The sequence below is a fragment of the Plectropomus leopardus genome, chromosome 5, assembly GCF_008729295.1.
Source record: "Plectropomus leopardus isolate mb chromosome 5, YSFRI_Pleo_2.0, whole genome shotgun sequence".
NCBI classification, from domain to species: Eukaryota; Metazoa; Chordata; class Actinopteri; order Perciformes; family Serranidae; genus Plectropomus; species Plectropomus leopardus.
This window is the reverse complement of record NC_056467.1, coordinates 18,710,757-18,723,365: the sequence shown is the minus strand read 5'-3', so window position 1 is coordinate 18,723,365 and position 12,609 is coordinate 18,710,757. Positions and strand designations below refer to the sequence as shown.

The following is a 12,609-nucleotide window of genomic DNA, read 5'->3' as shown; positions in this document are numbered from 1 at the left end:
TCATAAACTCTTCACTTTATAAATGCTGTTATTTTATCCCATGGGATAGTAAGATTTGTAAAATCTTATTTTTTAACTACTGCTTTATCTTTCAGTTGACACACACAAAAAAGATCTGACAAATATTTGCCAAATGTTGATATTTTATTTCCCCGTTAGTGGAACATGCTTAACATCACCACATTACTCCTGAATGTGATCATTTTACTTGTGGTTTTACTGTATGAATCTCCTGGTGAAAAGACAAAAAAAGCTACACTTTGGCCTCACCTCTACCTGGAAAAGGATCATTCAGGAGCCATTTACACCAAACATCGCCTCCTTGTGGTGGAAAGCAGAACTCTGGCAAACATTATTTGCAGCTGCTTGAGTTATGAAGGTCTCTTGTCATATCAGCATAGTGCAGCTGCCTGTACTTAACTCGTTTTAATGAATTGGAAATTGTGAAATAGCTTCATAGAGAGAAGCATAATGTGATGGCCCTTGGAGGAAAGTAAGATGAACTTAATGTGGTTAGTGAGTTTAAGCATAACTATCCAGGGAGGTGTTTGTGACCAAGGGTAATACGTTTTTCTTCTCATCTGCATGCTTTCAAAATAAGAGTAGATTTCTGGAGCAAACTCACAGTCATGCTGATGACTGTGGTAACCCAGCCTCAATTCTAAGTATACTGTATATTCGGGTGTGTGCAAAGTACCACCCTCCTTGCCCTGAAAGTTCCCTATTTTTCAGTCAACTTTGCACAAAACAACTCTGCAGTAGGTGTGATCCTATTCTACAGTCTGCCTGAGGTGTGTCTACTAAAAATGCAAAGAAAAAAGGTGTTAAAAAGTTTAAAAAAAAAAAAAAAATTCAGGAAATAGAGTTTAATGTGGTAAAAAGGAAGAGATGGGAGGGTTTTTGAGCATGGAGCTGCCCCCTCAGGCTGTTTAAGAAGATCTATGCTGGCTTGAGATCAGGGAGGCAGCAAACAAGACAAATAACCCCAAAGCAAGGAAGAGAGGCAGAGAAGGAGGAAAAGGGAGGAGGGAGAGGCCATGGAGTGGGGAGTCAAAAGGGCGGGAGTGTCTGAGAGGCTATTGGCTTCAGGCAGTGTCAGTCATTTCACTTCCTCTCTGGCTGTGGCAAGAACACAGATGAGAGGACAGGAGGGAGGGGGAGAGGGAGGTACCCTCACACAGCTCTCTCTCTCTCTCTCTCTCTCTCTGTGCTTTTTCACAAAAAAGACTGAAGTGGGGCTGAAACTGAAACAGGGCAAGTACTCGTAAAAGGAGTGCAGTCTCTTGCTCTCCTTCATTCTCACAGTTTCCTGTTTAAGGAGGCCATTTTGTAACTCAGCCTGGAGAAGAGGCACAACAAAGTTTGGCATTGTTTTTATTTTTTTCTCTCCCACGGCCGGGAGTTTCACAATCGAGTTTGGACTTTCTCCCCTGCAGAGCAACTTCTTTGGACGACAGAGGGGAAGGAAGGAAGAAGGAGGAAGGCAAGCAAGAAGCACGAGAGAAGTTTGCTCCCTCTCACTGTGTCTTTCTTTTCTGCGTCTGTCACAAACATTGCACATGCTTGTCATGCCAGGAGTGTGAAGACTAGAGAGCACAAAAGAAGAGGCAGAAGGGAGGACAGAAACACCACTTCCTGGATAAGGATTTCGTCCTTGATCCACTGGGAGGGGGTGGACACAGGACACAGAGGAACCAGGGGCTCTTTGCTCAGTGTGTGTCCATGTGTCAGTGTGTGTGCCCCTATCTCCTCCACTGAGACAGTTCAAATGAGATTTCTGAGACTGCACCTGGCTGTGTGTTTCTGAGCGTGTATTCTGAGAGCTCCAGGCAGCTAACAAACAGGACTCTGAATGGCTAACGCTAGCCCTTGTATGTCTTCAGGGGCCATGGCCCAGGTGTTCTTTCCTCCTGGGGGCTCCTCACCACCGGGCTCAGCTGTGATGCAGCAGGGGACCCCCATATCCATGCCCTCCATGCCCGCTGCTCAGGGTGGTTTTCCTATGATGGACTTGACACCTGGACAGGGTCCTGGCGGGACTTTGATACCTTCACTGCCTCCCACTCCAGCAGGAGTTTCCTTCATCATCCAGATCGGCCTGACCAGAGAGTCTGTCTTGATGCCCCAGAGCGCTGACCTGGCCTATGTGAAGCAAATCGCCTGTTCCATTGTTGACACCAAGGTAGGACATGTGGTTTTGTGTATGTGGGGTCATATGTGTGAACCGGGGAGGGTGGCATGTCAGGTAAAACTGAGAGTAAGTTGTCTCCAGATGGAAGCTGTTGATGTACAAGGCTCTCATGCCACACTTTCATATCTGTTTGTTTTTTTTCTTCTCTTTCGCTCTCCTTTTCTGTGTCTCAGTCTTGCACAAAAGCCTTTGTTTACGCTCTGCTATTCTCACAAGTAAACGAAGGGATTCTACACATTCAAGCACATAAAGTATTTGAACAGAAAGCTGTGACAGACTGAGAAAAAGTACAAAATGTCACAGTTTGCTCTGCTCTAATCACAGCAATTAGCATTTTTTCTCCTGTCGCACAGTTGGAAGTGAACACTGTGTTCAATTAGGCTTTGTTATGTCACATCCAGCACTGCAGACTAGCAGATGGATGTTTGATGGGCTCAGTTTTTGAGACAGTTGGATCTGGCTCTGGTCACATGGGCCAACACATCTGCTGAACATGAAACAGGAAATGTAAGTCCATAATTGCAGCAATTAACATGACTTTTTACCTTATACCATGTCTCAACATGCAGCAATGTCCAATTGCTTAGGAGCACTGTAACTTTCTTTTCGATCAGTAAAAGCAAGGTGCAAACATGAGCTACAGAGAAAACGCAGATGTGAGATCTGAATTTGATATATGTAATCCCAGTGTGCTCCCAACAAAATCCTCGGTGCCTGTGACCTGTCTTTGTGATGGTCAAAAGCTCCTTTCACTTCTCCTCAGTGCGATGTGAATACTAAAATCAGTTTTTCAGTCCTTGGGGAGAAACTTTACCGCCTTGCTTTTACTTGTGTGTGTGTGTGTGTGTGTGAGTGTGTGTACACAAGGGTTGGGGGGAAAAATTAATACAGCATTGTATGATATTTTGCATGGCAATATTGTATCGATACAAGGACACCAAGTATTGATTTTTTCATTATGTAAATGAATGATTTTTTTTACAAATTCAAATTAAAGTTTTGATCACCTACGAAAACAATAATCAACAGCTTTTTCAGTCCTTTAGACAAATTTTGCTGCAATAAAAATAACTGAAGTTAGATATCCAGATTGAAAACATTATCTTATTAGATAAAACAGATGTTGACAAAGTTTTCCTTTGGGGCGATTATTCGCAGTTCATAAAAAATGTAAATAAATCTCAATATATGTTTTTGCAATACTCAGTATATTGCAAATTTTTTGAAATCACAATATTGTATCATCACCTAAGTATTGTGATAATTTCCGGGGGCCTCTTGTGATTTTCAGCCCTCCTGTGATTGCATAATTTTGTCAAGTATTCTACAACTTGAAGTTGTTCTGTTTTCTACATTCGCAATGCTGTCACTTTGTTTTGTCAACTGCAGTATAACATTTCTACTCAAAATGATGCACCTGTATTGAAAATGTGGCATTCAGCATTCCAACTTTATAAAATAATGATTGAAATTGATACGTAAGCGTATTTTCCAAAAATGAGCAAGGCTATCATTCAAATGCTTTGCAGCCTCTCGGCTGTGTTCAACATTACCGGTTCTCCTGCACAAACTGCTGAGTCTCCATGAGAGGTTTTTATAAGGTCGAATGAGTAAAAGATGTACGGAAATAATGACTTCAAACTAATTCTGTACTAAACTGAAAACTTCAAAACAAACATGTGCAGGGTTGGGGAAGAGGGGTGAAAAAGTGACACCCTCTTTGCAACAGGAAGCAATGAGTGCTATGGGAAATATGGTCTTCACAGTATTTGAGAACCACCAGTCATTCAACTATATAGGGCAACAAATGGTCTCCATATATATGCAAAGTAGAAAACACAAAGAGGATAACATTATTCAACATTGTTGTGGTAGTTTGAGAAGGCCATGTGATGTTATACGCCAGTTAGGCTGTTTTGATTAGCAGATTTCCACAGCCTGCTCAGAGCAGCTTTGTAAAACTCCCCACAGTTGCAAATCTTCCAGGAAATACTGCTGTCTCCAGCCAGCTTACCCTCTCTGCTAATCTGTTCCTGTGCACAGCAGTCTTTGTTTCCCCCTCTCATATACAGCAAGTGGCTCTCTGGTTTAATTTGGTGAGATAATGCAGGTGCACTGAGCATGTGATGCTGGATCTCTGACATCACTAGCTTTAGTGTGGCATGCTCCCAGCTATGTTTCCATATGATTTGAACAGATGCGGTTTGAACAAATAAGAGGTGTTGCTTAACAAAATGTAAACAGCAGCTGCATGTCTCTGCCTGTCCAGTCCTCTCACAGCTTCATCTTCTTCTCTTCCTCTTTTTTGTATTTTCTGTGACAAACCAAAAACTCTCCTGTGTAATGCAAGAGCATGTTGTTGTTGGGAGTTTTTCATACTCAGTAAGATTTTGATGCCTTTTATTTTAATTTCCCTCGTTTTTTCAGAGCTAGCATAATGTTCAAAGTCCCTTCCTTGCATAATTTTCAACTCATTGCCATTAAAAAAAAAAAAACACCACAAAATGTAGAGATAAAGATTCATGAACCCTAATCAACCAGTTGCCTCTGTGATTTAACAATACCTGCAGCTGCTAAAAGTCATGTTAAAAAAGATTTTTTGCTGTTTTAAGTGCATAGATTTTGTTTTACATTTGAATCACATGGGACCAGAACAAAGTTGCAAAGCTAATAAAAGCCATGTGCTGCTGCTGCTGGGAGTTTTTGCGTAGGTCACCATGATTAATCAGCAAGGGCTAAGGTGCCTCTACGTTTAGATTTGAAGTTCTTTCACTACCTTTTTTCCCTTGGTGAATCACTTTGAAAATTTGCAAGAAAGAAAATGACTTCATTGAACCTCTGAAAAACAATGGCAAAACAGCTCCCGTCTATGATTCTATGACACGATACACGCTTAAACAAATTGGCTGATTGTGATTTTTATGTATAGTAGAGCTTGCGATGATGCAGTACTATGTGGGAGCCTGTGTGTGTGTGTGTGTGTGTGTGTGCATACAGGGATTTTAAGTAACTTAACCCTAGCAGTGACATGCTGCTGTGAGGAAAAAGAGTTGGATGCAGGGCAGAAAGTCAAGAGGTCAGTCTGACATGCAGGTTGCACTAAGGGTAACTAATAAACAACCCAGGCAACAGTACAGTCGAGTGTAATGGTGACAATCCCATAGAAATTTGAACATGGTGACACCCATCTAGACTTAACTGTTTTAGTGTTTTAGACACAGAATGGAATGTTGATTTGTCTGCAGAAATCTATATATACGCCAGTTTGTGGTCCTCGCTCCACAGCATCTAATTTAGAAAAAGACACCCTTGTCAGCAAAAGAAGAGAAATAAACTTTCTGCTATGGTTTGGTTCTTCCTGCTCAGCATTTTCAGTCCCACTGTTTCAGCAACGGGACAGTCAATACACTGACCCCAAATATGTTAGGCTGAATTATGGGGAAATGTGTATAAAATGATGCACGAAAACAAACAAGGGTTATAATTTGGAGTATTTCTCTCAGGATATGCATTGTAGCTTTAACGAGGAGCTAGAACAAGATAAAAAAAGAATATATCTGATCAAATCTGCAACGATTAGTTGAATAATTTATTAGGCAACTATTTTGATATCAGTCGTTTCAATCAAAAAAGTCAAACATTTGCTGGTTCCAGCTTCTTAAATGTGATGACCTTCTGCTTTTCTTTACCATATGATAGCATATGAAGAATCTTTTGGACTGTTTTTGAACAGAAGAAACTATTTGACGACATGACTTTGAACTCTGGGAAATCGTAATGAGCATTTTTCACAATTTTTTGACATTTTATTGTCTGAATATCTAATCGATTAAGTGTGTAAATAGTCAGCAGATTATTTCATAATGAAATAATCAAGATTATTTGATAATAAAATAATCAAATAATAAAAATAATGGTTGCTGCCTTATATGTGAAACAATGAGTGAAAGTACAATGATATGAATTTCCCAACTTGAAATATATTTAATGAGAAAAGTGAAACGAAACCGAATGTTAAGGGACTTAACAGTTATTTGAATGTACATAGACTGATTTAATTAAAAGTAACCCACCAATGTATTAAACATTAAGACTGAGCTGATTGAAGATAACTGTACTCTGACTACATGCAGCTTTTCTGTGTGGAATTTGCATGCACTCCCTGTTTCCTCCCCTTCCAGAATATATGAAAGATTTGTATTAGGATACTTTAGCCAGCTAGTCTTGATTTTGACCAAGGCCCTGACTTTAGCCAACAATAGCTGTCCACTGTTCCTAAATTGTATTGATGGGTCAAATGTAGAGAATGAATTTTCATAAAGGAATGAATTCAAGTATAATATACATTTTTGAATATGCAGTAATGGCTGATGTTTCACAGGCTTCCCATGGTCATGAAAAAATTGTGAAATTTTAAAAGCTGTTTTCCAGGCCTGGAAATACTCTGGAATAAACAGGAAGTTTTGGAAAAGGATTTGGGCTATCGTTAAAATTTTGTCCATAAAATTCCCAAAGCATATCAAACATCATGAAAAATATGTTGCATTTAAAGTTGTAGTAGTACAACAAGTGTTGTGCTGCAGGACCATGGATTGGATTAGCATTTTTTAATCCCCCAAAAAGGGGCGCAGCCTTGACATTTTGTGAAGTACCTGCATGTGTTGGTCTGGTCTGTTGACGTATGCAACTATTTAGTGGCAGGAATGTCTAACTTTCAAGTAAAGATAGAAAATAAGAGCAGTTTGCTTATTTGCAAATTCCTCGGAAGTGCGTGTTTCTAGGCTTAGCCATTTAGAATTACTCAAAGCCATGGAAATGGGGTAAAATATTATGGAAAGCTTTTGAAAATGTATAGGCAAAAATGTGTGGGAACCCTCATTCCACTCTCATTTTTGTATTTAACCTAATGCAATCCTTTGCGGTGTGGAATTCAGAAGTGTTTTTGTTGAGAGCAGTTCAGAGGGATGAGGTGATCATATTCAGAGTCATTTTTATTCCTTGTCCATCCCTGACTTATTTTTAAAATCAAGCAGGAGAAAACCTTTATTCCCACAAACAAAAAGACACTCAGAGCCTGATCTTTCTCAAGCCTTGTTAGGGCAGTCACACACACTCCTGGCAATCCCCAAAATCCCCTGGATACAGAATTCCTGCCCTGCTAGGCGCAACAGCTTTAGGTGGGAGATTTGGACAATTGACAGCTTGTCCTTGTCTGGCTAGCCGAGTGCGACACATGAGTTGGACTGTGAGTGCACGCATGAATGCCTGCATTGGTGTGTTTAGAGGGGTATTGAAGGCAGTTTGGTACCCCACACCCCCGCCCACGGCCATCTCTCCCATCCCAGAAAGGGTGAGTCACCGATTCTGTTTATTCACAGGCTCCCTTCTTGTGTTCCATTGACACGTTTTTCCATTCATTTCTCTGTGGAGGAGCAAACACTCCTCTGGCTTCAACTTCCAGCAAAGCTAAAGGGGACCTATTATGCTTTTTTTAATTTTCTGTCATAGCCTATATATAATGTTACAGTGTTGGATATTCATATTAAATGTGGCCAAAGTTCCAAAAAATGACCTAAACTTACAAAGTAATCCTTGTGAGCAAAAACTTCAGTTTTCCTACAGTTCTAAATATTCTTGCTATTTTTCTACTTTTAAGACAAGGTGACAGATTTTTTAATGGTCATCTGCTCCAGACACACTACACTGCATTTACACTGAGTACCCTAAACCGCTACATGTAGCTACAGGCTAACATCAGGCAAACATGTAATCTTGGTTGCTGATGTTGTCAGTTTCTGCCAATTTATTATCATATTCCTGCTGGAATATGTCTGATTGGGTTTAGAAGCTTTTATTGGTGATTTCTTAGGGGAGAATGTACTGCTATACGCAGTCATTCCTCAGCTGCAAGTACACTGCTACATGTAGCTTCATGTAGACGCCAGGCAAACATTTCATCTTGGTTGCTGATGTTTTTAATTTTTCCCAGATTTGGGGTTTTATTCCTGCTGGAACTTGTCAATTTGTGTTTATTGAGGATTTTATTGATATTTTTCACAGTAGAAAGAAACACTATTCTCTGTTGCTGTCATTCCTCAGTTGCAATTATGTTGCAGAGCTCATAGATGTATAAAGAGATCTGGATACTGCATTGAAGGCGGGACCATGTCCATTCCTTTGAAACTTTACATTGTCCGGCACGTAGAGCAAGCCCATTTGAGACAGGGTGCCCGGTAGCTCAGTTTGAAGAGCGGGCGCTCCATGTACAGAGGCCACGGGTTCAATTCTGGCCTCGGCCCTGTGCTGCATGCCATTCCCTCTTTCTCCCCCTTTCATGCTTAAACTGTTCTTTCATCACATAAAGGCAAAATAAATCCCCCAAAATAATCTTTTTTTTAAAAAAAAGAAGCCCATTCGAGACTTTCAGTGACTGAATGGCTAACTTGCTGTTTAGCGCTCTTTAAAGTTGCGAATAACGCAATAACATCGAACAGCTTTAGACTTTTGAAAAGTTAACAGTCTGAATGGATAAAATCCAAATAGTGAAACGAGTTCTTTTAACGGGGTTTTTGCACTCAAAAAATGTATCTGTTGATTTATAGACGTTTCTTTTATGAAGGACGTCTATGGAAAAAACTTTTTTTGGCCCAATGACATCACTTGATGTAATTTATGTTTGGCCACTATGTGAAATTGGTCTCAAAGCCCAGCGCTATTCCTGGGAAGTTGGCAGAGTTGCAGCATAGATATGTTATAGGGAGTTGCTGAGTTGCTGAGTTATGGAAGACCCAGAAGATCTGACCAATCAGAGCAGGCTAGATGTTTTTTTTGGGGGGAAGGGCTAAAGAGACAGGAACTAAAATGGAGCGTCTCCGACAGAGGGTGAAAGTAGGTGTTTCAGCACAGATAGTATGAGGAAAATAATTTATTTTGGGTTTCTAGTCCATCCTTAAAGATCAAAAACACAAGTATGAACCAGAAAATGAGCATAATAGATCAGCTTGAATGCCCATTCAACAACTCTTGTCTCCTGGTCTGAGCATTAAACCCAGTCTCGCAAATCAGAAGTCAACGTCCACCTTTAGCTACAAACAGTATCTAGACTCCACACTTCCCACACCTCTCTAAAACCTAGCTTGGCTGTATACCTGGCATTAGTGCTTGCCAAAATCCCATTTAGCTGGCTATAGCTCCAGCTGCCCTGACCCACCCCTCCTCCTGATGGAACAAGAACTAATGGTGTGGCCTGGAAACCAGAGGTCTGTCTCCATTCAACCGTGATGTAGCTCTGATGTGTTTGCTCTTTTGCTGGACAGGCCTCACTGACCCTCTTCTTTTTTTCCTGTCGCTATTTCCTTTCCTCATTTCACAAACTTGTTCTTCCCAATCAACAATGTTCTTATTCTTTAATTTAAAAAATATGGCCTTCGATGTCATTCTTTAGTGTTTCCTGAAAATATATACATTCTGAAAATGGTTATTTTTCATTATAATGAGTGATTATAATGTTGGGAAAAAATCAATATTAAGAGAAATTCTGTTGGGTAACAGTGTTCTGTCTTTTTTCACCTGCTTTCTCTTGTCCTTTACTGTCTCCTTTTATTTCCTTATCCACCTCTCTTCTTTGTTCCTTCGGATAAAAAGCTACAGACATTATTTTCTTCTCATTGTCTTTTGGAGGACTACCGCCTACTCTTCCTCCTCTCATGCTTTTTCCTTATACCTCCCCTTTAGATCCTGTACTTCCTCTCTTTATCCGCTCATCTCCGGTCCCTTCTGCCCGCCTTATCGTTGACTTCCTCTAAAGCTCTGCGTCCTCTTCCTCCTCACATCACACCTACCATTCTCCCACTTTCCTCTCTTTGCCCGCATTAACCTATAGAGCAACTGCCTTCCCTGTCAGCCTCACCTTTTCTGTAGGTGTTTTTCCTCTTAAACACATTCAAGTGAGCAGAGAAATATAGCAAAATTCACACGTTTGCCTGGTTGTACAGGGCAGGACGATACATGTTTGGAGTATGTATAAGTGTTAGTAGTAAGTGATGAGTCAAAAATCCCATACACCTACCTTACCTCAACTACAATGAATCATGTTTTCCACTGAATATTACACATTGATGACAGTTTAAGCCAGGCGTCACAGTTTAAAAACATAAGGAGCTACAGAACAGTACAGTTAAGATACTATATGGTCAAGGTTTGACTTTTTATCCTTGCCCCTCTTTGCCTGCCTAGTTTGCCAAAAGGTGTGTCATCTTAACGGTTTTTATTCTACCAACACTAACAAGTTGTTGTATTTCATCATTAATGACATGCACAATTTGTCTTGATGTCATTGGGTGTGTTACAATGTGTGTGTGTTACCGTGAGAGCACAAGTGAGAACCTGCTGAGTCCTGTCAGTGCTCACTGTGGTCACATTACTGGATTGTTGAACATGTCTGCAGACTAATCTGTGATGACACATTTAACAGCCAGCGAGCTGTGTCGAATCCAGCATATGGATGCACATGCAGCACGGCACTGTGCTTAGAATTCATTTATATTGTAAAAATTGCTGAACAGTCAGTCTTTCATAATAGATGTCTGTTTCTTGTTTTAGTAGAGTAACGTCTACAGTAACAGCAACCTGCAACTTAATTTTCAAGTTTTCTTTAACAATGATTAAACAGTTGGAAATAGGACCAGAGTTTCTTTTGTTTTTTAGTTTTGGTGGTAAAAAACACAAAGGAATTTCACACACACACACACACACACACACACACATAGAGCTGTGGTAGTGGAGGGTCCCTTCCCTGGCCATTGTTTCCACCTCCGTTTTGGAAGGGTCTGTTTCTTTATCTCTCTCCCTGGAGAAGCAGTTTGGCATGGGAATGGGATCATACGCACCACCTCCTGTTTACCTCACTCTCCTGCACATGCTACATACACAAACACACAGTTTGTAAAGTAACAGTTGGCCCTGATTTCCAGATAAAGGCCCAGTGTGACAGACAAGGTTGTGTTTGTATGAAAACAACACAGTTCTGTGTTCAGCTGTCCCACTGTAGGTGAGGACTGACTTATTTTGGTCTGAATTACAACCTTCAGCCATGCTTTTGTCCTCTGTACTGATCTAATGTCATGAGGGAGTTTAGTCTCACTGCTTGAAATATTAAAAAGCCTCCTGTATGTGTCGGAGCTACTGAGCAAATACACTCTGCTTATCAGCTCAAACCTTTGTTGATCAATGAATAAATGCCAGTCAATTAGTGAGACAGTGGCAGGTGGGCACACCAGTGAAAGAACAAACCACACTTTATCTGCATGACATTTGATGATTGAGTGAAGATAACACAGGCGCTGCTGACCAAATGCAGCAGTGTTAGTTAAACACTCCAAACTTAACAGTAGGTGTATCTACTTAAGAAAATCATGTCTATTTTCAAAAAAGGGTAGACCCGCAGCAATATGTATCACTTCTGCTTACCCATAAACTTTGCTCTCACTAGTGTGTGTGTGTCTCTTTGCTACATTTGCATGGTAGCGGAACAGCTTTGCATGACTGACCTTGCCTGGTGTCTCCTGGCTGTTAGTGGCTGCAGGGGGAAGCTTAACCCGTACAAGGACATTTGATTATTCAAACACACACAGTCGTCCGGAGCCCTGCGACAGGGATGTGTATCAGCCCGAGAGGCAGGTAGTGGAATTGGGATGATGGAGATATTAAGGATTTGAATCTTGTTTGAATTAGCTGAAATTGTGATCCTGAAATGAACATTTGTTTGAATGCACAACATGATAGAATCTGTAACACAGGAGAGTGTATAAAAGGATGAGTTTGGTTTTTTGCAACTTGGCCATCATTTCTACTGGTAAAATTATACTCACCAGGTAAACGGCTAAAAACTAAAAACTGGGACCATAACAGCATCTCTAAAAACAAGATTGATAGAGAAAGAAGCGATCATTATACATGTTTTAAACAAACTCCTTGTTTGGTCAAACTTATTTAGAAGAGAAAAAGAAGGTTGGCAGTAAAATATTAGACACAGTCGACATCAAAGTTTTGAGACTGACTTTCTGTTGACCATGAACCTTTTTGTGGATTTTGTGTAGACTTTAGTGGCATTTAGCGGAGGAGATTGCAGATTGCAGCCAGCTGAAACATCTCACGTGTGCCAATCATGAACTTCCGGTTAGGATTCCCTCAGTGTTCATTGTTCAGGTGGTTTTACTAAGAGCCCAATTCTCAGCAGAGGTCTCATTCTTTCCAAAATAACAACAACACGTGAACAACAGGTGATTTAAACCAGTAAAAATACTAAATAAAGAAGTTTCATTATAAAAAAATAGTGTTTTCCCATGCTGTTCAGCTTGTTGTGGTGGGGCTGCCAACTATGGTGGCTGACACAAAAATGCAAAAATGCAGCTGTCTTC

General features: G+C 40.5%; 1 protein-coding gene across 2 annotated transcripts in view; it reads left to right on the top strand.

The window, feature by feature from the left end:
• The first annotated feature begins 1,170 nt into the window (after positions 1-1,170).
• The window catches only part of prkd2 (protein kinase D2), a 43,008-nt gene continuing 31,569 nt past the window's right edge, over positions 1,171-12,609 (top strand). For both annotated transcript variants that reach the window (XM_042486374.1, XM_042486373.1), the window contains exon 1: positions 1,171-2,182. In XM_042486374.1, the coding sequence (XP_042342308.1) occupies positions 1,853-2,182 (330 nt within the window). In that variant the 5' untranslated portion in view covers positions 1,171-1,852. The remainder of the gene's footprint in view (positions 2,183-12,609) is intronic.